The sequence below is a fragment of the Giraffa tippelskirchi genome, chromosome 6 (genome assembly GCF_054371585.1).
Source record: "Giraffa tippelskirchi isolate mGirTip1 chromosome 6, T2T-mGirTip1v1.2.pri, whole genome shotgun sequence".
NCBI lineage: Eukaryota > Metazoa > Chordata > Mammalia > Artiodactyla > Giraffidae > Giraffa > Giraffa tippelskirchi.
In genome coordinates, this window is record NC_137280.1 from 539,670 (window position 1) to 566,067 (window position 26,398).

The window sequence follows — 26,398 nt, forward strand, 5'->3', positions numbered from 1 at the left end:
CAGATGTCATTTCTACCACATTGGACAGTGCAAGTCTAGAACATTTCCATCACGGTAGAAAGCCCTATGGTGTAACTCTGCTCTGTATGACTAGGATTTTCCCACAAGACCTCTTAGGTATAGTGCGTCCAAACTTCAGTCACACTGAAACAACAAGAGGTTTACAGTCTTACCCTCAGAAGACTCAGACTCAGATGCTCATCCCTGGAGATGCTGGCTCACAGATCTGGGCTGGGGCCTGAGAATGTGCATCTAGTGAGATCGCAGCGGTACTGATGCTGCTGTTCCGTGGGCCACTCTGTGAGCAGTACTGCACGAGACTGCAACTTCCCCCGCACCCAAGAGTATTCTAGAAGATGGGCCACATGTCAGACTTTCCCGGTGGTACGGGGTAAGAACCCACCTGCCAATGCAGGAGACACAGGTTTGAACCCTGTGCTGGGAAGATCCCACAAGCTGTCAAGCACTAAGCTGGTGCGCCACAGCTACTGAACCCATGTGCTCCAGGGCCCATGAGCTGCAACTGCGGAAGCCTGCGAGCCCTAGAGCCTGCGCCCCACAGGAGAAGCCTGCAAGGGGATGCCCGTGCACCGAAGCTGGAGAGTAGCCCCACTCTGGCAACTAGAGAAGGCCCGCATGCAGCAAAGAAGGTCCAGTGCAGCCAAAGATACACAACTGAATCAATAAAACTTTCAGTTCAGTTCAGTTCAGTCACTCAACTCTTTGCGACCCCATGGACTGCAGCACGCCAGGCCTCCCTGTCCATCACCAACTCTCAGAGTTTACTCAGACTCCTGTCCATTGAGTCAGTGATGCCATCCAACAATCTCATCCTCTGTCGTCCCCTTCTCTTCTCCTCCCATCTTTCCCAGCATCAGGGTCTTTTCAAATGAGTCAGTTCTTTGCATCAGGTGGCCAAAGTATTGGAGCTTCAGCTTCAGCCTCAGTCCTTCCAATGAACACCCAGGACTGATCTCCTTTAGGATGGACTGGTTGGATCTCCTTGCAGTCCAAGAGACTCTCAAGAGTCTTCTCCAACACCACAGTTCAAAGGCATCAATTCTTCTGCGCTCAGCTTTCTTTATATTCCAACTCTCATATGCATACATGACCACTGGAAAAACCATAGCCTTGACTAGACAGACCTTTGTTAGCAAAGTAATGTCTCTGCTTTTTAATATGCTGTCTAGGTTGGTCATAACTTTCCTTCCAAGGAGTAAGTGTCTTATAATTTCACGGCTGCAATCACCATCTGCAGTGATTTTGGAGCTCAAAAAAATAAAGTCAGCCACTGTTTCCACTGTTTCCCCATCTATTTCCCATGAAGTGATGGGACCCGATGCCATGATCTTAGTTTTCTGAATGTTGAGCTTTAAGCCAACTTTTTCACTCCTCTTTCACTTTCATCAAGAGGCTCTTTAGTTCTTCTTCACTTTCTGCCATAAGGGTGGTGTCATCTGCATATCTGAGGCTATTGATTATTTCTCCTGGCAATCTTGATTCCAGCTTGTGCTTCATTCAGCCCAGAGTTTCTCATGATGTACTCTGCATATAAGTTAAATAAGCAGGGTGACAATATACAGCCTTGATGTACTCCTTTTCCTATTTGGAACCAGTCTGTTGTTCCATGTCCAGTTCTAACTGTTGCTTCCTGACCTGCATACAGGTTTCTCAAGAGACAGGTCAAGTGGTCTGGTATTCTCATCTCTTTCAGAATTTTCCACAGTTTATTGTGATCCACACAGTCAAAGGCTTTGGCATAGTCAATAAAGCAAAAATAGATATTTTTCTGGAACTCTCTTGCTTTTTTGATGATCCAGCAGATGTTGGCAATTTGATCTCTGGTTCCTCTGCCTTTTCTAAAATGAGCTTGAACATCTGGACATTCACGGTTCATGTGTTGTTGAAGCCTGGCTTGGAGATTTTGAGCATTACTTTGCTAGCGTGTGAGATGGACTTAAAAATGAATAAATAAAAGATGGGACACACACCAACATGTAGCAGGGTTTCTCCACATTTCCTTCATTTGTGCAAATATGAAAAACCAGGTATTTTGTAGAATTTCTACTGCAGCATCTCTGAGATGATCAGTGTCTTTTAAAAACAATCCTGGGGCCTCCCTGGTGGCTCAGTGGTGAAGAATCTACCTGCCAATACAGGAGACACGGATTTGATCCCTGGTCCAGGAAGATTCCATATGCCAAGGAGCAACTGGGCCCATGCGCCACAACTCCTGAGCCCGTGCTCTGGAGTCTGGGAGCCACGGTCCTGAGCCCCGGGCCACACCTACTGAAGCCACATGCCAGCGAGCCTGTCCTCGGCAACAAGAGAAGCCCCGTGATGAGACGCCCGCGCGTGGCCAGGAGGAGAAGCCCCCGCGATGAGAAGCGTGCACGCTGCCAGGAGGAGAAGCCCCGCTCACCGCAACTGGAGAAAAGCTGCACAGCCGCGAAGCCCCCGCACAGCCAGAAATAAAGCTATTTTTAAAAGTTATCCTGAAGATGGTTAGCACTTCCAATATTTTCCAGCATTTTTGAAAATGTTTCTTGATGTGTCACTGAAGTTTTTATTTTTGATATGTATTCTGTATGGAGAGCAAAATGAGAGTTTTGGACCTGAGAGCTGGTAAAGGCTCAAGTCACCTGAAAGCGAAATTTCCTGAAGTTGTATGTATGACAGCAGAGAAGCCCAGACTCCTAGCAACAATCAGGAGTGTTCTAGGAAAGAATAAAGTGGCCAAAGGGGGTTGGTTAATTTACAGTCCACAAATTTCATAAACTTCTTCTCTCTGTAAGCTCAAATCTACTTTGACAGAAAAACATTGAGGCTGTTGATGGACCAGCCCCAGGAAAACAACAAAGAATTGTGCAGAGTGAGCAAGCCCAGTGGTGGGAGAGAAGAATTATGGAAATGACCAAAGCCCAGTTTCAGAGGCAGAGAAGCCTGCAGGGGGCTGGGAGGAGGGGCTGGCGTTTTCATCAGAGCCTCCGTTAGCTTGATACTGCGTTCAATTTATCCTGTGTAGATTAAGAGCGTCTTCAGGTAACCGATTCCATTATTTCAAGGCCACAAATACCACTTTAGGTCAATTAGAATTAAAAGGAATCATGATCAGTTAATTAGACCATCCAGTGGCATAGCTTTAAAGTTCAAACATAGAGAAAAGGGGAAAAACATGTTTAGAGCCCAGTTGCCCGCATTCTGCAACGTTACACAGTGTCAGAAATGAAGATTCAAGACGGGAAGCCGCATACAGATGAACCTGTGCGCAGGGCAGGGACAGACACGCATGTGGAGAGTGTCGGTGTGGACACAGCGGGGGGCCGGGGAGTGGGGGGAACACGATCCGGAAAAGCGGCTCTGACACACGCGTGTGCGCACACACACATACACACGACTGTGTGCACAACGGGGCCGCTGAGAGCCTGCGCTCGCTCAGGGAGCTCAGCCCGGTGCCCTGCAGTGACCTAGGGGGTGGGATGGGGTTTGGGGGCTGGAGGAAGGTCTCAGAGGGAGGGGATATGTGTATATGTATAACTGATTCACGTCATTGTACAGCAGAAAATAATACAACAGTGTAAAGTAGTTATACTCCATTAAAAACAAACGTAAAAAGATGGGAAGCCATCACTCCAGCTGTGCTACCTCTGTGTTGCGGGTTGGTCATCCTTGAAGCAGACGGGCGGCGGAGGTCTAGGGCCCCCCCGAGAGCACAGTGTGGGAGTTGCCAAGGGCCTCTGCCCAGGACTCAGCTCTATTAGAGAAGACGTCTTTGGGAAATGTCAGGCCTTAGTTACAAGTTGAAAGATGGCTGCGGTCCTTGGAAGGAAAGAGTATGTATTTTAACCAGTTAAAAGCTTCTTCATTCTGAGAGCAGAGAGACAGCCTGTTTGTCCCCCGAACTCTGGGGCCCCAGCCCGTTATGACCCTGAGCGTCTCTCGGCCGGGACCCCTGTCCACACCTCTCTGCATCCTGCGCGCCGAGCGGGAGACAGACGGGAGGGAAGGACTGGGTCCTGCGTCGAAACCACCGGGTTGCAATGTGCTCTTAGCAGCAGCAGCACCGCTCTGGGCTTCGCTTTTTTCACTTCTCATACTAAGCTTCCCAAGTGCAGGAGGGTGAAACTCACTTCGGTTTATAAAGCTGAGTTAGTGAGGGTGTAGAGTAATCAATGCTGCCTTCATCTTTATGCCTCCCTCAGAAGGAAGGTGTCTTTTTGCTTCCCTAAAGAGCTTTCAGATGTATGTGAAGGCCAGCGCCAGTTGAGTTACCAGGGTCTGTTAAATGTGGTGTTTTGTAAGGCAAAAAAAAAAAAAAAAATCCAATCTGATCCTTAATCACCTTTCCCAGAACTCTCTGCTTTATTTTGGGGGCTGTGCGTTTTGAGGGATCTTAGTTCCCCAACCAAGAATTGAACCCTGGGCCTGACAGGAGTCCTAACCATCAGACTGCCAGGGAATTCCCTCCAGAATGCTTTGGTGAAGGGTTTTAACACTCACAGGGCTTCCTAACAGAAACTTGGAATCAGGAGGCAGGCTGCTGCTCGTAATCGGAAAGGGCTGGCACCTTTTCCTAAAGGCAGAGAACTGCTGGCGCCTAACCTGATGGGAAGGTTTTCCTGCTGTTCTCTGGGATCAGGGGGCGCCTGTGGGCAGCAGTCAAGGCTGCCTGCACCCTGGGCAGCGGGGGACGCGGCTCCTTCATAGAAGCTGTCCCTTTGCACCACGATCTGCGGCAGCCGCTTCTTCAGGACCCGGGATGATCAGATCATCAGGGCAAGTCTAAAAGCTCCCCTTTCTGTTTATAAAAGGAGCTTTGTTTGACTTTTTAAAATTAAAACTCAGGTTATTTTTAACAGCTCGCTCCTGGCTTCTTACATGTGTTTTTGTTAACTTGGGTAATGTCACTGGGGGAGTGATTGCTTCTTTCATCGGGTGATAGGTGCTGCATTAATTGATTGATGATTGATTCATTTATAGCTTGTGTATGTGTGTGTATGATGATGAAGACAATGATCAGAGGTAGCTTACTCTAAATCGAAAATCAGGGACTTCTCTGGTGATTCAGTGGCTAAGAATCTGCCTTCCAACGCAGGGGACTCGGGTCCCATCCCTGGTTGGGGCACTAAGAGCCCACGTCCCTGGGGGCAACTGAGCACACAAACCACAACAGAGAGTCGCCCTCCGGCTGCAGAGAACGTCCCTCGAGCCGCAGCTAAGACCCAACGCAGCCAAGTAAATGTTTTTTTTAGTGTCAGGTTTTTTTCAAGCTTGAGACAAGGTCATTGGAACACCTGTCTCCCTAGATACGTATCAGATGGTTACATTAGGGCTAGAGCCCAGATAAAATGCAGTAAATCGCAGTGAAAGGAATTTCTTTCTGTTTATTTCCCTTCATTTCACAAGACAAGTTAAATGACAATATCATAATCAATCTAAGGAGAATACTTTCATGCACATTATGAATTTTTAACTTTAGAAAGAAGCTTTGTGGCTGGGCCCTGGGGGCGGGGAGACGAGGTTAAGCGCCGGGGAGAATGGACGGGCTTCCACTGTCCACCACTCACCCTTCCTTCTCTGTCTCTCCCAGCTTGCACCTACAAAAACCAGGAGTGCCGACTGACCATACATTACGAGAATGGATTTTCGATTACCACTGAACCACAGGAGGGTGCCTTCCCCAAGACAGTCATACAGGCTCCTTATGAAAAGCTGAAAATGTCTTCAGATGATGGAATCAGGATGCTGTATTTAGATTTTGGAGGCAAAGATGGAGAGCTTGTAAGTGCACTTTTCTTTAGACTGTGTGATTTCGTGTATTTCCTTACGCAACTCACCCATACTGGCTCTCAAACATAATACTGCCTTATATTTATTTAGCATTTGACTATTAACAAAATACTTACAGGTTCATGTCTTCATGGATCCTTGACAAATAGTAATGGTATCCAATTTTTCAGTCCTTTACTTTGGTCTCATTTGAATATTACAGAAATATTTGAATCAAAGGAAAGGATCCTTTATATAGTCAGTATTAAATTCTTCTCAAAGAGGGCCCCGCCACTGTCAAAATGTACCATTCATTGTTTAAAAGCATCTGATCTAAACTGGGGATTGTGCGACGTGTCAGGGATACACGGATGTAAAATACCGGTCCTGCCCACAGTCTCCGAGGTCTCAGGAGTGGAGACCGTGAAGAGCCCAGAGGGGAAGGGGCAGCCGGGAGACTCAGCAACACTGGTCAGCTCCCCTGAGTGGAGAGAGGGCCAGACAAGGACCGGGAACTGTGAGCTCCTGTCAGGAGGTGTCCAGCAAAACCAGCGAATCTGTCAGTCAGGGTAACACTTATACTTCTTCTATCACAGCAGATGTGTTTAAAATCATGATTTCCTGCGATTGTTACCGACTACCATAATGAAAAAATACATCACTCTCGTTCCTCTGAAGAGTGAAAGTCGCGCTTTCCTCCACTTTCTAGCACGAGTAGTTCTCAGGAAGACATCTCATTTAAGCTGTGGAATGTAGAGCTGCAAAAAAGGACTTTGATTTGGAAAAGCCGGTTTCTGTCTAGGTCCTTCCTAGTCACTGGCTTAGTCAACAAATATTTATTGACTCATACTTGATAACCTGGATGGGGGATATATAAAATGCAGAGATAAATCTCTAAAAATAAGATGTAGTCATTGTAACTCAGCTATTAGGCTTGTATCACCCTCCCCTCCCCCAGGGCTTCCCTGGTGGCTCAGTGGTAAAGAATCTACCTGAACTGCAAGAGCCACGGGAGACAAAGGTTCAATATCTGGGTCGGGAAGGTCCCCTGGAGGAGGGCATGGCAACCCGCTCTAGTGTTCCTGCCTGGAGAAGCCCACAGACAGAAGAGCCTGGTGGGCTCCAGTCCACGGGGTCACACAGAGTCGGACACGACTGAGCACACCCACAGCCCCTCCCACCCCCACTCCAGTCTCTGGGGAGGAAAGGCCACACTTAAAGAGCGTGCTGCAGGGCAACCAAGCACACACCCCACAACCGAGACCCAGTGCAGTCAAATAACTAAAAATAAAAAAAGAGTACCTGTGGGTGCTGAGTTGCTTCAGTCATGTCTGACTCTGCGACCCCGTGGACTGTAGCCCGCCAGGCTCCTCTGTCCACGGGGTTCTCCAGGCGGGAACACTGCAGTGGTTGCCATTTCCTCCTCCAGGGGATCTTCCCGACCCAGGGATCGAACTCAAGTCGCCTGCATCTCCTGGCAGGCAGGTTCTTAACCGCTAGCTCCACGCCTGTAATCTGTGTTGCAGTGTTCCAGGGCATGCAACAGTACAGTACCAGATTTCTTCCTCTGGGGTCATGCCATTCCACAGGAGTCATGATGAAGTTGGTGCCCTGTGGCTGAAGGAGGCCTGAACGCGCTTGCTAAGAACAATTTCCAGCTAGTCATTTTCCTAACATTTAAAGTGGATCCGCAGAGTTTTATAGAATTTTGTTGTTTATTTGTGTGTTGCAATCAGTAAATTCAGTCGGAAGCACCACTTTGGAAAGAAACAAGTGATCAGCAGGTCCATTTTGCTGAGAACACTTCTGGTTCACTCGCTGCTCTATCCATCACCCAACTGGGCACTTTTTGCTAAAGGTGACTGGTCCCAAGAAGGAGTCTCCTGCTTTTTATACATGGCTGGAAAATTCAAGGCTTTTTGCCAGTGAGGAAAAATAAGTTATGTCTAAATTTGGGCTTTCTGCCTATAATTGCGACCTGACTTGAAAAGACTTCGGAAGGACTGATTTTTCTGCTGTTGATACGTTAGTCTGAGACGCTCAATTTCAGACACACCTTCCCCAGGATCTAGCTAAGCAACCCCCAGAGGCAGGTGCTAGGGAAGGGAGCAGAGGTGAGTGGTAGAAAATGCAATAAGCGGAGGGTCAAGAGACCCGTACAGTCTTTCTGAGTTTGGAACTAACTCATCTGAGTTTGGAACTAACTCATCAAGTGTCTTGCGCAAGTCCTCTTATTTCTTTGGCTCTGAGTCTCCCCATCTAAAAAACACAGTGACTGAAGTAGGTCACCTTTAAGGTTAGTTTGAAAAGTTACGTTCTGTGTTAGTAAAAGCGAATATGGTGGGGAAGTGGATTTCCCTGGCAGCCCAGTGGTTAAGAATCCGCCTGCCAATGCAGAGGACACAGGTTCGATCCCTGGTCTGGAAATTAAGATCTCACATGCGGCAGGGCATCTAAGCCCGCTTGCTCTGGAGCCCGTATTCTGAAATAAGGGGAGCCCCAGTCACCACAGACTACAGGAGAGGCGAGCACAGAGACCCAGCGCTGCAGGAAACACCCTGCGCCACCAAAATCAGGGGAGAAGGCGGTGCTTAGGCCCAGCCTGGCATCAGACACACCTGCATCGGAGTTCCTGGTTTCGCTTTTACTGTAAGCTGTATGGTCTTAGAAGGTTTTATAGCTTCACCAAATTTTAGTTTAGCATTTAAGACATAGAGATAGCAACAGTAGCTACCCCAGAGGGATTCTGTGAGAATTGACTAAGATAACGTGCAGAAAATATTCACACAGCACCTGCTTCATGCTAAGTACTACTTAACTTCGCTGGATGTTACTGTGGTCAGGTTGTTATTCTCCAGCATCAGAATAGAATTGGGGATAAGGAGGAGGAACTGGGAGAGTAGCCCTGGTGTGCACACTGCCGTGGGCAAACAGCTCGCGGCACACCGCTGGAGGGCGCGGGGGCTAAGCCAGGTGCTGTGGTGGCCTAGAGGGGTGGGAGGGACCAGGAGGGAGGGAGGGATGCGTGCTTAGAGCTGACTCACACTGAGGCACACCAGAAACTCACACAGCACTGTCTGCGTGGTTACAGCTGATTCACACTGAGACACACCAGAAACTCACACAGCCCTGTCTGCGTGCTCACGGCTGACTCACACTGAGGCACACCAGAAACTCACACAGCACTGTCTGCGTGCTCACGGCTGATTCACATTGAGGCACACCAGAAACTCACACAGCACTGTCTGCGTGCTCACGGCTGATTCACACTGAGGCCCACCAGAAACTCACACAGCACTGTCTGCACGCTCACGGCTGACTCACACTGAGGCACACCAGAAACTCACACAGCCCTGTCTGCGTGCTCACGGCTGACTCACACTGAGGCACACCAGAAACTCACACAGCACTGTCTGCGTGCTCACGGCTGATTCACATTGAGGCACACCAGAAACTCACACAGCACTGTCTGCGTGCTCACGGCTGATTCACACTGAGGCCCACCAGAAACTCACACAGCACTGTCTGCACGCTCACGGCTGACTCACACTGAGGCACACCAGAAACTCACACAGCCCTGTCTGCGTGCTCACGGCTGACTCACACTGAGGCACACCAGAAACTCACACAGCCCTGTCTGCGTGCTCACGGCTGACTCACACTGAGGCACACCAGAAACTCACACAGCACTGTCTGCACGCTCACGGCTGATTCACACTGAGGCACACCAGAAACTCACACAGCCCTGTCTGCGTGCTCACGGCTGATTCACACTGAGGCCCACCAGAAACTCACACAGCCCTGTAAAACAGTTATCCCCAGTTTATCATATCCTATGATAAACCATTTTAGAAAAGAATATTAAAAAAAGAATGTATGTATATGTATATGTATAACCAAATCACTTTGCTGTATAACAAGGATTAAAAACTTTGTAATCTACTTCAATAAAAAGAAAAAAATAAGCTAAAAAAAAAAGTATTGGGAGCAACACAGTGCTCTTGAACTAGGTCAGGTGATAAAAACTCAACCTGTTAGGCTCTGACCTTGGGCCGGCTCTGTAGGAACACGCAGAGACAACAAGCCCTCAGAAGGAGCCTCAGCAGACAAGTGCTGTAGGTGCTTACGTCGTGCCACGAGCTGTGGGGACGCGGCTGCTCGTGATAAGAGCTCCTGTATTTTCTGGTCTGTAAGGGATTTTCACCTGCAGTATCTTGTTTCCAGCCACAGGACTGGAAGAGGTCAGTCTTCGTTCCAATCCCAAAGAAAGGCAATGCCAAAGAATGCTCAAACTACCGCACAATTGCACTCATCTCACATGCTAGTAAAGTAATGCTCAAAATTCTCCAAGCCAGGCTTCAGCAATACGTGAACTGTGAACTTCCAGATGTTCAGCTGGTTTTAGAAAAGGCAGAGGAACCAGAGATCAAATTGCCAATATCCGCTGGATCATCGAAAAAGCAAGAGTTCCAGAAAAACATCTATTTCTGCTTTATTGACTATGCCAAAGCCTTTGACTGTGTGGATCACAATAAACTGTGGAAAATTCTGAAAGAGATGGGACTACCAGACCATCTGACCTGTCTCTTGAGAAACCTGTATGCAGGTCAGGAAGCAACAGTTAGAACTGGAAATGGAACAACAGACTGGTTCCAAATAGGAAAAGGAGTACGTCAAGGCTGTATATTGTCACCCTGCTTATTTAACTTATATGCAGAGTACATCATGAGAAACGCTGGGCTGGAGGAAGCACAAGCTGGAATCAAGATTGCCGGGAGAAATATCAATAACCTCAGATATGCGGATGACACCACCCTTATGGCAGAGAGTGAAGAAGAACTAAAGAGCCTCTTGATGAAGGTGAAAGAGGAGTGAAAAAGTTGGCTTAAAGCTCAACATTCAGAAAACTAAGATCATGGCATCCGGTCCCATCACTTCATGGGAAATAGATGGGGAAACAGTGGAAACAGTGTCAGACTTTATTTTTTGGGGCTCCAAAATCACTGCTGATGGTGACTGCAGCCATGAAATTAAAAGACGCTTACTCCTTGGAAGGAAGGTTATGGCCAACCTAGATAGCATATTTAAAAGCAGAGACATTACTTTGCCAACAAAAGTACGTCTAGTCAAGGCTATGGTTTTCCCAGTGGTCGTGTATGGATGTGAGAGTTGGACGGTGAAGAAAGCTGAGTGCCGCAGAATTGATGCTTTTGAACTGTGGTGTTGGAGAAGACTCTTGAGAGTCCCTTGGACTGCAAGGAGATCCAATCAATCCATCCTAAAAGAGATCAATCCCGGGTGTTCATTGGAAGGTCTGATGTTGAAGCTGAAACTCCAATACTTCGGCCACCTCATGCGAAGAGTTGACTCATTGGAAAAGACCCTAATGCTGGGTAGGATTGGGGGTGGGAGGAGAAGGGGACGACAGAGGATGAGACGGTTGGATGGCATCACCGACTCGATGGACATGGGTTTGGGTGGACTCTGGGAGTTGGTGATGGACAGAGAGGCCTGGCGTGCTGCAATTCATGGGGTCGCAAAGAGTCGGACACGACTGAGCGACTGAACTGAAATGATCTTGTTTTAACACTCTATCCTGTAAGTTAGGTTGGACAGAGAATAATTTTAAATGAGTTGTCCAAGATTATGTACACACCTGAAAAGTTAGAACCAGGACTCAAATTTATGATGGGAAACAGCACTGCCTCATGAGGTACCTAATCCAACATAAATAACTGTGACACCAAAAATAAAAGAGTTAGACAGTCAAGAAGGGCAGCACTGATAGGTATGCTATTGGTATGTATAAATTTCACAGAACTTATTTTGGGAAATAAGATCTATGAGATGTAAGGAGTAACTTCAAAGAGTTATTTTTTTTAATCTCATTGGGGGGCAAGGATTTTAAAAACACAGTTGCTCCAGTTAACACTTAAAAGCAGGAAGTGCTTGGATCTGTTTGATGTGTAAATCACTATTTTGTATCAAGCACTTATTTAAAATTTTTCATGTTCTCTTCTTTTTAAATTTCAGCAGCTGGACCTCCACTCCTGCCCCAAGCCGATTGTTTTCATCATCCATTCCTTCCTGTCAGCTAAGATTACAAGGCTGGGCTTGGTGGCCTGAGCAGAGGGGCGAATTACCTCTGAGAAAAGGCGGCTTCGGTGCGCACCCCCAGACTTCGTCGTAGCGGACAGCACTCGCAGTGACGCCAGATGCAGCTTGTCAGCTTCAGACCCCGAGTCCCGTGGAGCCGTGCCCGGCTTCTCTGCAGTTTCAGCGGCTATAAAGGGTACCCCCAGAAAACACCGCAAGGACTCTCAGAAGGAAACTCTCCTTAGCACAGTAAAAGGGTAAGAGGTGAGGCTGATTGGAAATACACAGCATAGCTCTTAAGTAATGACAATCAAGGAGATGCTACTGAAACAGCATGTGCAGCTCTTAACCATACCGTTTCTAGGCAACGGGTTCACCCGCTAAGCCAGGGCTGAATAGATGAGAAAAGGACACTTCCCAGCTCTCCCCTCCCCACCCGGGTAAGGACCCTGTGTTTAACTGTGCTGTTTCCTACTCTAACCGAGTTGACTTCCACTGGCAAGGAAAGCACTCAAGTGGAAACCCACCTTTCATTTAAGTAACAGCTGTTACTTTTTCTTAATGAATCATCTTTCAGTGAAGGAGGATGATTCTGCAGTGTTCTCATGAGCATATGATGAGTGGGAATTAACGCATCAGATACTTATCTGAGCTGTAAGCCAGTGGATTCTGAGCCAGAGTAGACTGTTAGATTGCAAAGCTTTGCTGAAGAGTGGTTTGTGTGAAAGAATTAATTCTGGGACTACACTCATACCAAGGCCTGCTATTTTAGAGCCATGACTTAGAGCTTTATTTATAGAAAGCAAATTATGGATTTTTTTTTTTAAAGATTGTCATTGAGATATATATATAATAATTCACGGGAGGTTAACTAATTATATCCACTTTGTGGTTTTCAGTGGAAGTACTGAGCAATGTATTGGCCCTTATTTCTGCTTGTGTTTATATGCATGCATTTTCAAGCAAGTAATAGAGCCTTATATGATTCTGTTTGATGCTGGGTTTTACATAGAGCGCCAGTGTTATAACCAAACCCATGAATAGCACTCGCAGCTCTTTTTGAATTCCAGGGAAATAATATAATGACCTGATATTTTTCTACAAGAATATTTTCAGACAGCATAGTGAAGTCGGTCAGTCTTGTCCGACTCTTTGAGACCCCATGGACTGTAGCCTACTAGGCTCCTCTGTCCATGGGATTTTTCAGGCAAGAATACTGGAGTGGGTTTCCATCTCCTTCTCTAGAGGATCTTCCCGACCCGGGATCAAACCCGGGTCTCCCGCATTGTAGGCAGACGCACTGTAGGCTGAGCCACCAGGGAGGTCCCAGACAGCATAGTCTTATTGATTTAACACTTTTGCTTTTGTCTTTCAAAACACATTCACTGAAAACAACCTGTTATTTGATTTTAAAGTCACTTTCCTCAAATCTTGAAAATTAGCTCTAGAATTTCTGTATTTGCAACACTTCTCTCCTCTGTAGTTTACACAGACAACTGTTCCAGGTTAGATTTGTGTGTCTTTTCAGAGAGCTATGCAAAAAGCTTTAAAAAGTGGTTTTGTTCACTGAGATACATGTGTTTATGGAGTTTTACTTTAGATCAGCATTTTATTTTAGATAGGTGTTTCCCCAGAGTAATACAAGTAACATTAATTCAAGTTCCAAAGGGTATTGATTGAATGGTATTTTGTGTAGAGGGAAATAAAAGCATTAGTAATCAAAAACTGTTTGTTAAATACTGCGTTTAAAAATGTTATACAGAGTTCATGGTGGCAACCCTCTTCAAAGCCTTCATTGCACGTTGCAGTTTTGCAGGGGAAATGACCCTAACGTGTAGGGGTGATCCTATGTCATCCCTAACACAGCTGCAGAACTACTTTCTAAGACATCTTATGAAACTAGTGTTTAAACACACACACACAAACAGAACAATCACTTTGGAAAACATAGCTTTAACACTGATTTTGTTTTGTTTCCAATTTTAAAATGCTGAAGAGTGAAGTGCCAGCCTGAACGTTGTAGGAAAGCTTTGATGCATCTGTAAATTGTAACACACTCTTCCATGATGTATTTTCCAAATCACTGGAATGTTGTTATACAAGAAAATTATACTTGTGTATTGTAAATAACATGAAAATACAGATATTAATGCCAATAGTTTAATTCAACAATATGTAATCTAAGGTGCTCAGTACTACATGAAGTGTGAGTTAATTACTTATAATTAAGTTGCAAAGATCCTACTATATATTTATAGACACATTAAAATGATCATAATTACAAATACTATTTCTTCATCACTTGAGTTTTAGACTAATATCTGGGTGAGGGTCAAAAGAAACTACATACTCTGCATTTATAAAAATTTAATTTAAATATTTATATTTTAGAAAAATATATTTGAATAAAATCAATGCATTTTCTGAATTAAAATGTTATTAGCAAGAAATAGAAAATTTTACTAAGAATTGTGTATATAAATCATTTTTCTTTCTCAAAATTAAATTGTATCATATCAGACTGGCTATGATGAATCAATGCAAGTATTTTTTTCTCCTTCAATTCAAATTCAACAAGTTATTACTTCACACTGTAGATTTTAATCTTGTCTTGATGTGCATTATGAATGATGTGAATAACACAAATTCATACATCTGAATCATACCTGGGTACAGAGAGCAAATCAATGGAGTCATCTTGGGGGATTTGTTTTTGCCCAGTTCCCTCTGTGATCAATCTGTCTCGTATTTGAATTAATGAATTATTAAATTCACAATGTCTGTTCTTTTAGGTGCAAACCAACTCCAATGAATGATGTCTTAAACTAGACTTTGAGGGAAGCTGCCCAATTGTTAATTAGGTGAGCCCTTTGGTGTGGTGACGTAGCTCTAAACCATCCCATGGGAATTTAAAGAAAACCAACGGGAATACAGATATATCATTTCTTTTTCTGACTTGACTAAGTAGGAGAAACAAAACTATAAATCTATTTTAAAAACCATTCAGGCAGATGCATTTAATTAATTTTATCAATTGATGCACTGAAATGCTGAAAAAATGCATGTTGCTTTGTCCAAATGCTTGTTGACCCGGTTTGGTTAAGTCAGAAGGAACGGTCTTAATGGGCAGGAGTCCTCTAAAATTAATGAGTGGGGCCTTTCTGGCCCTTGTTTTACAGATATTAGATATTCTATCCTGAGGGGACTGGAGTGGACTGGGGTGAGAAAGTAATTTATGAATGTACCATGAGTTTATAAAATGTGCCTATGTTTATAGTACTATGGATATCCTGTAAAATTTATATATGAATTAAATAGATATTCACCTCTGCGTATGGTGGGCTGGCCGGTGGTTTCCTTAATAGCCACAGAGGGATACGGGAGCATCAAGACATCTTGCTCGTCTCTTCCTCTGAGACTGGCCTAGAAGGTGCTCACGGTCGGGGTGGGGGCGCCACGAGCGGTTTTTGTGTGTACAGTTTCATGTTGGGCCTTCACCTGGGGCTTAGGGTTTTCAACTCTCATTTTAACTCAATTTTCATGGGATTTTATTTATACACCAAGCTCCAAATACTCAAATTCTCTTTAGTACCAGAACTTGGCTTGTGTTCAAGTTACTTGTAACAAATACAACAGGCTGGGGTTGAGAAGTCTTTTACTATTTGAAAACCAGAGGAAATATGTGTAAATCATAGATAAGGGACTAGGATCCAGAAACAATAAAGAACTCTTACAACTCCACAATAAAAAGAGAAATAACCCCACTGAAAAGTCCTTAAGAAAGGATTTGGTGGACATTTCCCTGAAAGAAAATATCCAACTGGCCAATAAGTGCATGAAAAGATGCTCAACATCATTACTTATCAGAGAAATGCCAGTCAAAGCCACTATGAGATATTACCTCACATTTCCTATCATCTGTCAAAAGATAAATACCAACGAGAATTCGCAAGGAGGTGGAGCAATTGGAGCTGCTGACAGAAAAATCAAACGGGAGAGCTGCTGTGGAAAAGCCTGCCATTTCCTCAAAAATTACACAGAGTTACTATCGAGTCCAGCAGTTCCACTCCTAGGCATACACCCAAGATAATGGAAAATATATGTCTGTGCCAAAACTTGTACACAAACGTCCACAGAAGCATTATTCACGATAGCCAAAAGGGGGAATCAGCCCAGTGTCCATCGACTGGTGAATGGATAAACAAACTGTGACAGGTTCATACAATGAAATGCTGACACACGCTACAACACGGGTGAGCCCTGAGCACCTCATGCACAGCATCTGCCTGCCAATGCACGAGACGTGGGTTCCATCCCTGGGTCAGGAAGGTCCCCTGGAGGAGGGAATGGCAACCCACTCGAGTATCCTTGCCTGGAAAATTCCACGGACAGAGAAGCCTGGCGGGTTACAGTCCAGAGTCTGAGACTAAACAAGAGAAGCCGGATACAAAAGACCACACACTGCGTTAGTCCCGTCCATCCATGTCCAGACCGGGCAAACCCAGAGAACAGAGAGGAGACCAGTGCCTGACAGGGGTGAACAGAAATGACCGCTCGTAGATACGGAATTTCTACTAGGGTGATGGAAATGTGAGGGAATTAAGACGGTGGTGATGAGTACACAACTTTGTGGATATACTAAAACCTATTAGATTATATCCCATGAAGGGTGAATTTCATAATGTGTGAATTACATCACCAATAATAAGACGTGTGGGCTTTCTGTGTATCCAAAGTTACAGTCTAGTCTGTCAGATGAAAACCGCACCCACCAGACAGGGCCTCTTTGGCTTGTCAGAACGCTGTGGGGCAACACCCTTCAGATTCACAAGTCCTTTTGTCTTGCTGAAAGGGTTAAGTATTTCTAAGGTTTTAATGAAGCGTTTATCACTGCACCTTTGGTTTGCTCTTGAGGCTATTACTTACTTTGAGAACCTTTTGCCGCTGGAGATGAAGTGGGAAAGCATTTCATTTTCCGATCCAGAATATTCTAAGTCTTCTGTATCTCCTCAAAATGCTGCTAGAAAACCAAGCAGTCTCCCTCCAGTTCATCTAGCTTGCACTGTGCCTTGGCTGTTTTCAGTCAAACACACAAACAAGTGGCTCATCGACTACTTTCAACATTCTGTTTGGAACTAACCTCAATTAGATCCGTGAGTCCATCTGGTGCAACTCCTCTTTTCCAGGGTGTATGTGTGTGCTCAGTCACTCAGTCGTGTCTGACTCTCTGCAACCCCAAGGGCTGCAGCCCGCCAGGCTCCTCTGCCCATGGATTCTCCAGGCAGGAGTACTGGAGTGGGCTGTCATCTCCTTCTCCAGGGGCTCTTACCCACCCAGGAATCGAACTCCTGTCTCCTGCACTGCAAGCAGGTTCTTTACCGTCTGAGCCACAAAGAAGGCAACTTCTCTTTTCCAGGCAACAATTTTCCCAAACTTACCATCACTGTGGAACAGGGTGAGCTAGTCGGGCCTTGTGGCTCCCTTTTTCTCTCAAGTCCTCACAAGGAGTGGACGTTTTAGGCATTACTCCCAGCGCGGGAATTAACATCACAACAGCTGAGGCCTACTCCTCTCAGGTCTGCCTTTCGCGGTCCCGCGCTCGGGGGTCCCACGTACAGATGGGCGCGGCCGGCGGGTCCTCTCCTGGACGCAGGCGCGGCGCACGCGCAGCTGGACTTCGGCCCGGCCTGCAGCTTCTCCCGAGTTCAGTCCGTGCCAGAAACGGACCTGAAGTCCCTGGGCCTTTTAGATCGCTCTCGTGTACCTGCTTTCACATTTATCTCAAATATCTTAAGTCACTTTTCACTCTGAAGTATTTTTATGGTAGTGGCGGTGGTTCAGTCACTAACTTGTGTCCGACTCCTGTGACCCCGTGGACTGTAGCCCGCGAGGCTCCTCTGTCCATGGGACTCTCCAGGCAGGAAGACTGGAGGGGCCGCCCTTTCCAGTATTTTCATGGGACATTCACAAAAGTTATTAAGTATGAGCGCAGCCCTGAAGTGAAGTTACAGCAGTGCACTCGGATACCCACACATTCCACTCTGAAAAAGTTACACTAAGGAATGATCAGTGATGCACCAGCAACAGACATTTCAGTTTCATTTACAATAAGGAAATAGTGAACTCATATATCCAACAGTGCAGGATTGGTTAAATAAACTGATTCACTTAAATCATGCAGTTATTAATGATATGATATAAAAATCATTTTATATATTATTGTTATATCACATTGTTAAGTGAAAAGCTGGCTATAAATTAATACACATACACATGACACATACAAACACATATATATAAACATACACACATATGACTGTAATTTTGAAAATACAATGTTTAAAAATATTAAATACGTATAGACAGAACAGTATTGGAATTTTTTCCATTCTTAGTATTTTCCACATTTTCCAAATTTACTGTCATGGGAAAAGATTTTTTTTTTCTGGGAGTAGGTACTTAAGTCATTTTCACCATGTCTTATTTTCACAATTTTTGCTCTTTTTTTCATCCCAAATAAACATAAATAGCTCCAACAGTGGTGGTTTCAGGGCAGGGGTAAGGGAACATGACTGAGTATATGAATTTTTTTGCCAATATTCTCTAAACCAAGGGTCATCCAATAAATCAAGCTGCTGTAACACATGAGAAAAGCCACTGGCAATGTTTTACTTAAGACTCAGTAGTTTAAGTATACCTAACAACAAAGACATTTACCAAGAAGTAAAGAAATATCTTTTTCTATTTATTGAAATAATTAAATAACCAAGAGTAAAATTTTTAAACATACATAAAAATATTAACTTTAAAAATTAAAATATAGTAAAACTATAAGTATACAAATTAAAATTACATTAACTGAGCAACTTCAAAACTATATAAATACAGGGTATTTATGAAATTCCTTAGAAATGGAACATTAATTCTTTGAATGAAGTTTGAAATTTATAATTTTCAAACTAAAGAAGGAAGTGGTATATAATAGATCCATCCAATTTATAATCATCCAAAGGGAATGATTCTGTGTTATTTCTTGCTTGCTTTTTCTAACACCCATTCAATCACCTACGGGGAGAAAAAATATGATTATGGTACATTCTTTTGAAAACAAAAGTGATAGGAAAATACAGTGTTCAAAAGAGTATGGTAGAAAATTTAAGACAAAAAAATAACACATCAGACTCTTAAAAATATACTTTACTAGTGGGGGGGGGGGAGAGGCCATATAGGAGTAGGAGATTAAAAAGCACAAACTATTATGTTTAAAATAAGCTACAAGGATACACTGTACAACACAGGGAATATAGCCAACATTTTATAGTAACTATAATGGAGTGTGACCTTTAAAAATTGTGAATCACTATACTGTACACCTGTAACCTACATATTATACATCAACTATATTTTAATTTAAAACAATTAAAGGATTATCAAACACAAAAAAAATCAATATAGCATTTACCCCCAGAGGTGATGGAGTAGGACATGGCGGGGAAGAGACTCTTTGGGGCTTCCAAGTTTCCTGAAATGTTTTTTTTCTCAGCCTGAATAGTGATCCCAAGGATTTTCTCTTTAAAAAATTTTTTTAAATTGTATGTGTTTCTTTGCATATGTATTTACATATTGTATCATGAATTTTTAAACAGAAAAAAAAATCACACATTTTATTTTCTTGCCAAAGAACACTTTTTGGTGAACTTACGTTGCAAAATACAATGGTGGTGTTCTCACTGGACAAAATGAAGATGCTGCTCTATTTTCTCACCTTTACTTGAAAATATGTTTTTAAAGGATCACTAAAAATAGAATTAAACCAAGCTTTGAAAACAGCTAATCAAAATGGATTAATTTTTCCAGCTCTTTGGATTATTCTTTTTTTCTTTCTGAACATTAATTTAGAAGCTCTTTTGTTAACAGAGAAATCTCTTAAACACTACTAAAGACCCTACTTACATAAGTCCATTATTAACTATCTTAATGAGTGGTCACAGGGACACAGTTGACAAGACCACTCCCTAATTCTTACTGCTTATATTACAGCATCCTAGCTACCCTGAAACACAATAGCAACTTAACTGAACGTACTTTCCTGGGAATATGCTTTATTTACCTGTACAACATTGTTGTTTGTTGTTTTCTTCATTTCTTCAAATAGACCCCTTGAAGTTTTAAGATCCTAAACATAACAAAACAGAGCATTTCAAATCTGTACATTAAATTACAAAGAACAAGTCATTATTAAATAAGCCTGACATGATCCTAAATCATTCTATAATGATCAATGTGAAGAGAGAGAAATCACAGTAAGAGACTGTAATTGAGCTCCATCCTGGAAGGTCAAAGTTCTCTAACCAAAACAGACCCGTCTGTACGTAAGTCCATGCTGCTCTGATCTCATAAACCCAACAGCACCGGCCGGACACGTGCTCAGTCGCCCCAGTCGTGTCTGACTCTGCAACCCCAGGGGCTGCAGCCCAGCAGGCCCCACTGTCCATGGGGTTTTCCTGGCTCGTTCACTGGAGCGGGCTGCCGTTTCCTTCTCCATCCTCGGGATGTGTACCCACTAATGCTTCATTACTCCAGAAATGGATATACAATTAATATTTACTTTTCAGATAAAATACCTTTTACCTCTCTTCTTACTGGCTGTTTCACTCCACACAAGAGAGGGTGACACCGGACATAAAACTGAAATCTCTGACTTTTAAAAAGTTAATGACCTATAACAAATTAAATCATAAAATTTTAAAAATTCACTTGTATTAAAAAAGCTGTCCTCTGCTGTGCTTCCAAGTTATGCTCCATCGAAGTAGTCACTTTCAATTCTTTCTTCTGTTTCTCTTATTTATACCTTCATGTTTCTAAATAATCTGCTTATTACTGCTATTGTGTGATTTAACAATTTCAGACAGTGACTGCTATTACCCTGGATTCAGGTCTCTGAATCCTCCCACCTCCCTTCGCTCAGTAACAGCTGCACCACAGTTTTTTTTTAAATTAGTAAATAGTCAATGTTTGCATTTTATACTCGAGCAAATAAAGTTTACTCCCAAGCTAAGGAACATGTCATGGTTATAATTTCTCTTTCATCTAATGTTTTGTTTATCCTGTGCTTGAACTATATTTTCTTAGCTTTCCATGTACATAATTCTGTCCCCACCCCCACAACTCTGATTAAAAAGACTGATTAAATGTACAGCAAAGTTCTTCAAACACTCTTGGATACCAGATAATCTCTCCCTTCGTTTTTGCTTTGCATTCTTTAAAAACTGGAGCCCCTTCTCCCATAGCCGGCTGCAGTTTGCTCCAGCTGCCTCCTGGACCTGGTCCCACTGGGACATATCTTTCCCAGTCTAGGTAGTTTTTCTTTTATTTCTTGATTCAGTCCCTTGTTCTACTGAATTTCCTCTTCTCACAAATTCATCAAAAGGGTACACAAGTGACAAAATTTTCAGACCTTTTGTGTCTGAAAGCATCTCTATTGAATCTTCATACTTGACTGACTTCTATGTGTCAGTCACTCAGTTGTATCTGACTCTTTGTGGCCCCCCGGACTGCAGCCCACCAGGCTCCTCTGTCCATGGGATTCTCCAGGCAAGAACACTGGAGGAGCTGTCATTCCCTTCTCCAGGGGATCTTCCCGACCCAGGGACTGAAACTGGGTCTCTTGCATTGCAGGCGGATTCTTCACTGTCTGAGCCACCGGAGAAGTCCTGTGACTGATTTCTGGGCCAGACATAAAAATACTAGGTAAATCACTTGCCTTCAGAATGTGAAGATGATGTTCTACCATCTGGCATACAAGGCTACTAGAAAAGTCCAATGCCAACCTTATTCTTGAATCTTTATGTCAACTACTTTTCTCCTAGAAAACTTTTACGGAATGCCCTCCCCCTCCGAGGAGATGGGACCTTCCACAATGACGGGGCTTTGCCATCCACCAGGCGGGAGGAGCCGCGCAGCCTTTCCAGCAGGAGGTTTGTACCCTTCGGTTCTGCGATGCCTTGTTACATTTTTGATGGTTTTCTCTCCTCTCGTCTCTGTTATGAGCATAATGGATCTTTCGGATTAATTCCCCCATTTTCTTATGTTTAATGTTTTTGTCCTCAATTTTGTCACTAATACTACCTTCTGGCAAATTTCTTACTCTCATTGTTGACTATTACAGTGATTTTACTGTATTTTTAATTTTAAGGAGATTTCATGTTCTATAGCTTTTGGAAACAGCATCACACTCCGGTTTTGTACATGCAATTGTCTTCTTCCTGAGATACCCAGTTTTTACGATGTTCTCTTCAGGTTTCTGCTCCTCCAGCGTCCCCTTTGTTGCTTTATGTTCTGACACCTGCTGTGTTAGAAGCTTTCCTCAGAACTCTGCTGAGTCTCCGCTGTCTGGTCACACAGGTATTCTAAAATTGTTTCCACTGCACCATGCAGCACGTGGGATCTTAGTTCCCGGCCCAGGGATCGAACGCATGCTCCCTGGAGCAGAAGCAGAGTCTTAGCCACCGGGCTTCCAGGGAAGTCCCTGTCCAGTCATACTTTAAAATGAGACGATACAAATCTTACTGGAAGTTCTGTGTGTGCAGAGCCTACTCACTGGCACCTTTACAAGGGGGGGAAGAAGAGGTTGTTGGCCTTTTCACTGTGGCCTCCCGTGCGTTTCTCCTCCGGAGACTATTTCCCACACTGTCGCGGGGTGGGAAGAGCAAAGCCATGGGTAATGCAGCCATCAGCAGCGAGCGCTGTGGGGAAAAGTGTGCAGAGCAGGTTGAGGCTTGCCCGTTCACTCCGTGGTCCTAACTCCCACTTTTCACGGCACTCTGCCCCCGCCTTCCACGACACCTGGTGCCGCCAGGCTCCCAGCAGGCCCAAGCCCGGGCCGGGTCTGGCCTCTCGGCCCCAGGCAGGCATGGAGGCTGCCACTGCTGCTCAGCCACACCACGCTTCCACGTGCTTCCTGCTCCAACAACGTATGAAAACACCGCTACGTTCCTCCTTTCTTCTTTTCTTGGCTTTTGTACTTTCAATACTGTTTTTCTTGAGAGATTTTAGAAGGGAACGGAATGTGTTCCATCTGTGGTCCATTTGCACTTTTAATAAAAAACCCACGTAAAACTGTGGTTCAAGTCAGAAACTGAAAGCTGGAGCTCATCTAACGCCGTCTACGCTTCACACCAGTCGCCTGAGCGCGCTCTGTCTGCCCTGTAGCGGGCTGTGAACGGATCCAGAATTAGAAACTGGGTGTTTTGATACTCTTGTCGGGTAGCCTCAGTATATACTAATTACCTGAATACATTAAATAAAATAAGTTGGAGCTTATTATCAAGTCAATGACCTGTTAGGGGAACAAGGAGGGTATCAGTTAAGGTATAGTTTTCTATATATGAGAACTAAAATCAACCATAAAATACTTTGACTCCAATTTTTCTACCTCCGTTAAAAAATGTGGCAATAAGTTGTCAGTGTAAAAAATACTCAATTACTATGACCTTGAGTCAACAGCAACATTAGAACTTGACCTCAATTTTGCCATCAGCAGAGAAGACACTGTACCTTGAGGTAGAACTTGGAGATCTCAAAGAGGTGCTGGCTGCAAGCCGCGAAGCATTCGTGAGCCTCCGAGATGCTGTGTTTCTTCAGGGTTTCAGCAACTACTTCTTTCAGTATCTGGAACAGAACAGAACCTATGACCAGTATGTCTTGGAAGAGGTACAAACATATTATTTCAGCTTTAGAGCCGAGTTCTGTAAATCACACAACCGTGTAGCTGTGCTGAGGACAGCTAAGCTCACCGAGACCGAACCACTGAGAAGAGGGGAGCTGAACAAGTGATGCCCTCGCGCTCACGGGGCGTCTGCCAGGCAGCGCGGGCGGGGCCCCCGAAGACAGGCGCTCACGGGGAGTCTGCCAGGCAGCGCGGGCGGGGCCCCCGAAGACAGGCGCTCACGGGCTGGGCTCTGACTCGACCTCAGAGCGGGGGCGGCACACACAGCAGGGACATGTATGTGCAGGCGTGTCCTTACTGTTTATTATGGGAAACCTCAAACAGTATAAAGAGAATATTCTGTAACAAATCCTCATCTCTCTCTCTCTCTCTATACATATGTCAGAACTATATACAAGAGCTGCTTATATATATATAAATCATCACATATTTATATATAATATATGAATAAATATAAACATATAAACTTAAAAAAATAAATAAAATAAAATTAAAAAAACATATAAACAAATATAATTATGATTGTAATTATATATATTTTATATAAATATACTTACATAATATATAAATTATATATATAATTATAAATATATATATGAACTATATATAAGAGCTGGCTATACACCTATATAAACACATACATATGAGGACTATGTATAAGAGCTGGCTCTCTCTATGTAAGCATAGATAAGGGGGATCCATCTGGGCCCCTCTGCTCCTCACACCCCCACTCGCACTCTCCCATCGCCCTTCTCTCACTGCACTATTATTTTTACGGTTCTGGCTGCAACACGGGGCAGGATCTCAGTTCCCAACCAGGGACTGAATCTGGGCCACAGCAGTGAACGCCTGGAATCCTCACCAGGGAACTCCTCTGTATTATTTTAAAGAAAATTACAGACCCCTTCATTTCATTCATAAACTTTTCTGACAAACATTTACAATGACTCAGATAAAGACGCTCCTCCCCGTGCAGAGCTGAGAGTCAGGAAGCAGGTCGTTACCCGTGTGTGCTTCTGAGACCGGGACTCCTTCGTGGGCCTTGCTGTTTCTGGTTCACGCACAGTTTTTTGACCTGAACGGGCCTTTGCGGTGACTCCGGGAGTTTCACTGCTCAGAGCAGAGGGACAAGTCACGGGACACGGTCGCTCTGCCCGTGGCTTTCTGGATGGGACCGCGTGGTGGGGGCCAGTACTGCCACTTGTCTGAGAACGAAGAGAATCCGAACTGCCACATCTCACAAGTCTGTTGTGGGGGAAAGACCAAAACACAGATTAAGGGACTCGCCAATCACGTTCCTTTTCTGTCCTCAACACTACAGCTGTAATCATCGACGTGTAAACCCCAGCAGAGCAAACACAATTTCTTGCTACTACTGCCTTAAATAAGCAATCAACACCGCATCACAGTTTCTCCTTTAGTTCTTCCGATGAGAAACGAGAACACAGAAGGCAATGAATAATACTCTAGGATTTTAGCTCAGAGGGAAAGCAGCAAGTGATACTACTGTTTCCCTTCCTGCCAATTTACAATTTCTCACATAAACCAGAGATGGCACTCCAGGCGGTACTGTTTATAGACCTAGTACTACCTATTAAGTAATTATACTTTTCTATTAAGTTAATTTTGATAAAGAAACCCTAATAATCATGCTTGTTGTAGCCATGCAACTACCTGTACAAGATAAGTTGTTAAAACAAACAGAAATAAAACTATAAAAGTGACTTTTGTTTCGATTTTTCTAAGATGTTTAAATTTCTTTTCCAAGAAAGGGTCTCAGACTCTTCAATTCTGCTAACCTACAGGACACAGTGTTACTCTCTTTTCTAGAACACATAGAGATCAATCACAGTCAGAAATAAAAAGATTACTAAAAAACATAGTATCCTAAATGTTAATGGATTTGCTTTTTAGCTTATCAGGTGAAAAAAGTATCATAAATTTGTAAAGTCCTTATGACAATAATTTAGTTATTTCACATCAGGGAAACAGTGCCCTAATAGATAGGTGTGTTCTGCCGCACTGCACGACCTGCTGGGCTAAGACCAGGGCAGGACTAAACCTGCAGGCCCCACACAGGAGGCCTGGGGTCTCGCCCACCAGGCCACCAGGGAGGCCTTCATACTTGTAACTGTTTAAAAGAAGACCGGACAGTTTCATTTTAAGATATTTGATACTTTTTGAAAGGCTTACAAATGATAAGAATTTAAGGTTAGTTGTAGGTGCCAAAGACCTAAATTTGACAAAAGTTCCAAAGGTATATAAATTCAATAGAAATTAGACTGTTTATTTCATGAGCTTCTAATTTTTGTTCAAGTGTTTGGATATTTTATTTAGCTAGCAAATAAAGTAGCTAGAATAATCGCATTTCTATAGTATTATTATGGAGGCTTTAGAGCTGTATTTTATGTGAAACATGTTGCTTTAAAACGGTGCCCGTGGTTAGGACTCACGCTGTCACTGCCAAGGCCCGGATCCGGTCATAAACCGCGCCTCCTGAAGCCCCTCGTTCAAGGGGCCAGTGCAGGCAGCAGCCAGTGGGAGGAGGCAGAAAAACTGCATCCCTCAGGATCCTCTTCAACAGAGCATCTCAACTGCTTAATCTATGGAGAAGATCGCCAGTGTTCCATGGCTTAAAAACTTTACAATCCCTTGTGCCAATGGACTGTATATTAGCATTATAAAGCCAGAAAGAATGTGTTTTTCCATAACTTACAAGCATAATCATCAACTGCTCACAATAGAAACAAACTCCTGGTATGAAAATCTACACAGAAAGCAACTTAAAAAATATGAAAGATTAAT

The 26,398-nt window shown here is 43.9% G+C and overlaps 2 protein-coding genes across 7 annotated transcripts in view; one reads left to right on the forward strand and one right to left on the reverse strand.

Moving 5' to 3' along the window:
- SNTB1 (syntrophin beta 1) overlaps positions 1–14,391 on the forward strand; it is a 242,530-nt gene extending 228,139 nt beyond the window's left edge. Inside the window, exons 6-7 of one of the 3 annotated variants that reach the window (XM_081504802.1) lie at positions 5,591–5,781; positions 11,803–14,391. In XM_081504802.1, coding sequence (XP_081360928.1) covers positions 5,591–5,781; positions 11,803–11,895 — 284 coding nt within the window. In that variant the 3' untranslated portion in view covers positions 11,896–14,391. Of the gene's footprint in view, positions 1–5,590; positions 5,805–11,758 lie in introns of all 3 variants that reach the window. The other 2 variants (XM_081504803.1, XM_081504804.1) reach the window with 2 other exon arrangements.
- Positions 14,392–18,589: 4,198 nt separating this feature from the next.
- MTBP (MDM2 binding protein) overlaps positions 18,590–26,398 on the reverse strand; it is a 67,488-nt gene continuing 59,679 nt past the window's right edge. For all 4 annotated transcript variants that reach the window (XM_081504799.1, XM_081504798.1, XM_081504801.1 and 1 more), the window contains 4 exons: positions 24,598–24,838; positions 23,422–23,535; positions 19,976–20,041; positions 18,590–18,930 (listed from right to left, as the gene is read on the reverse strand). In XM_081504799.1, the coding sequence (XP_081360925.1) occupies positions 18,892–18,930; positions 19,976–20,041; positions 23,422–23,535; positions 24,598–24,838 (460 nt within the window). In that variant the 3' untranslated portion in view covers positions 18,590–18,891. The remainder of the gene's footprint in view (positions 18,931–19,975; positions 20,042–23,421; positions 23,536–24,597; positions 24,839–26,398) is intronic.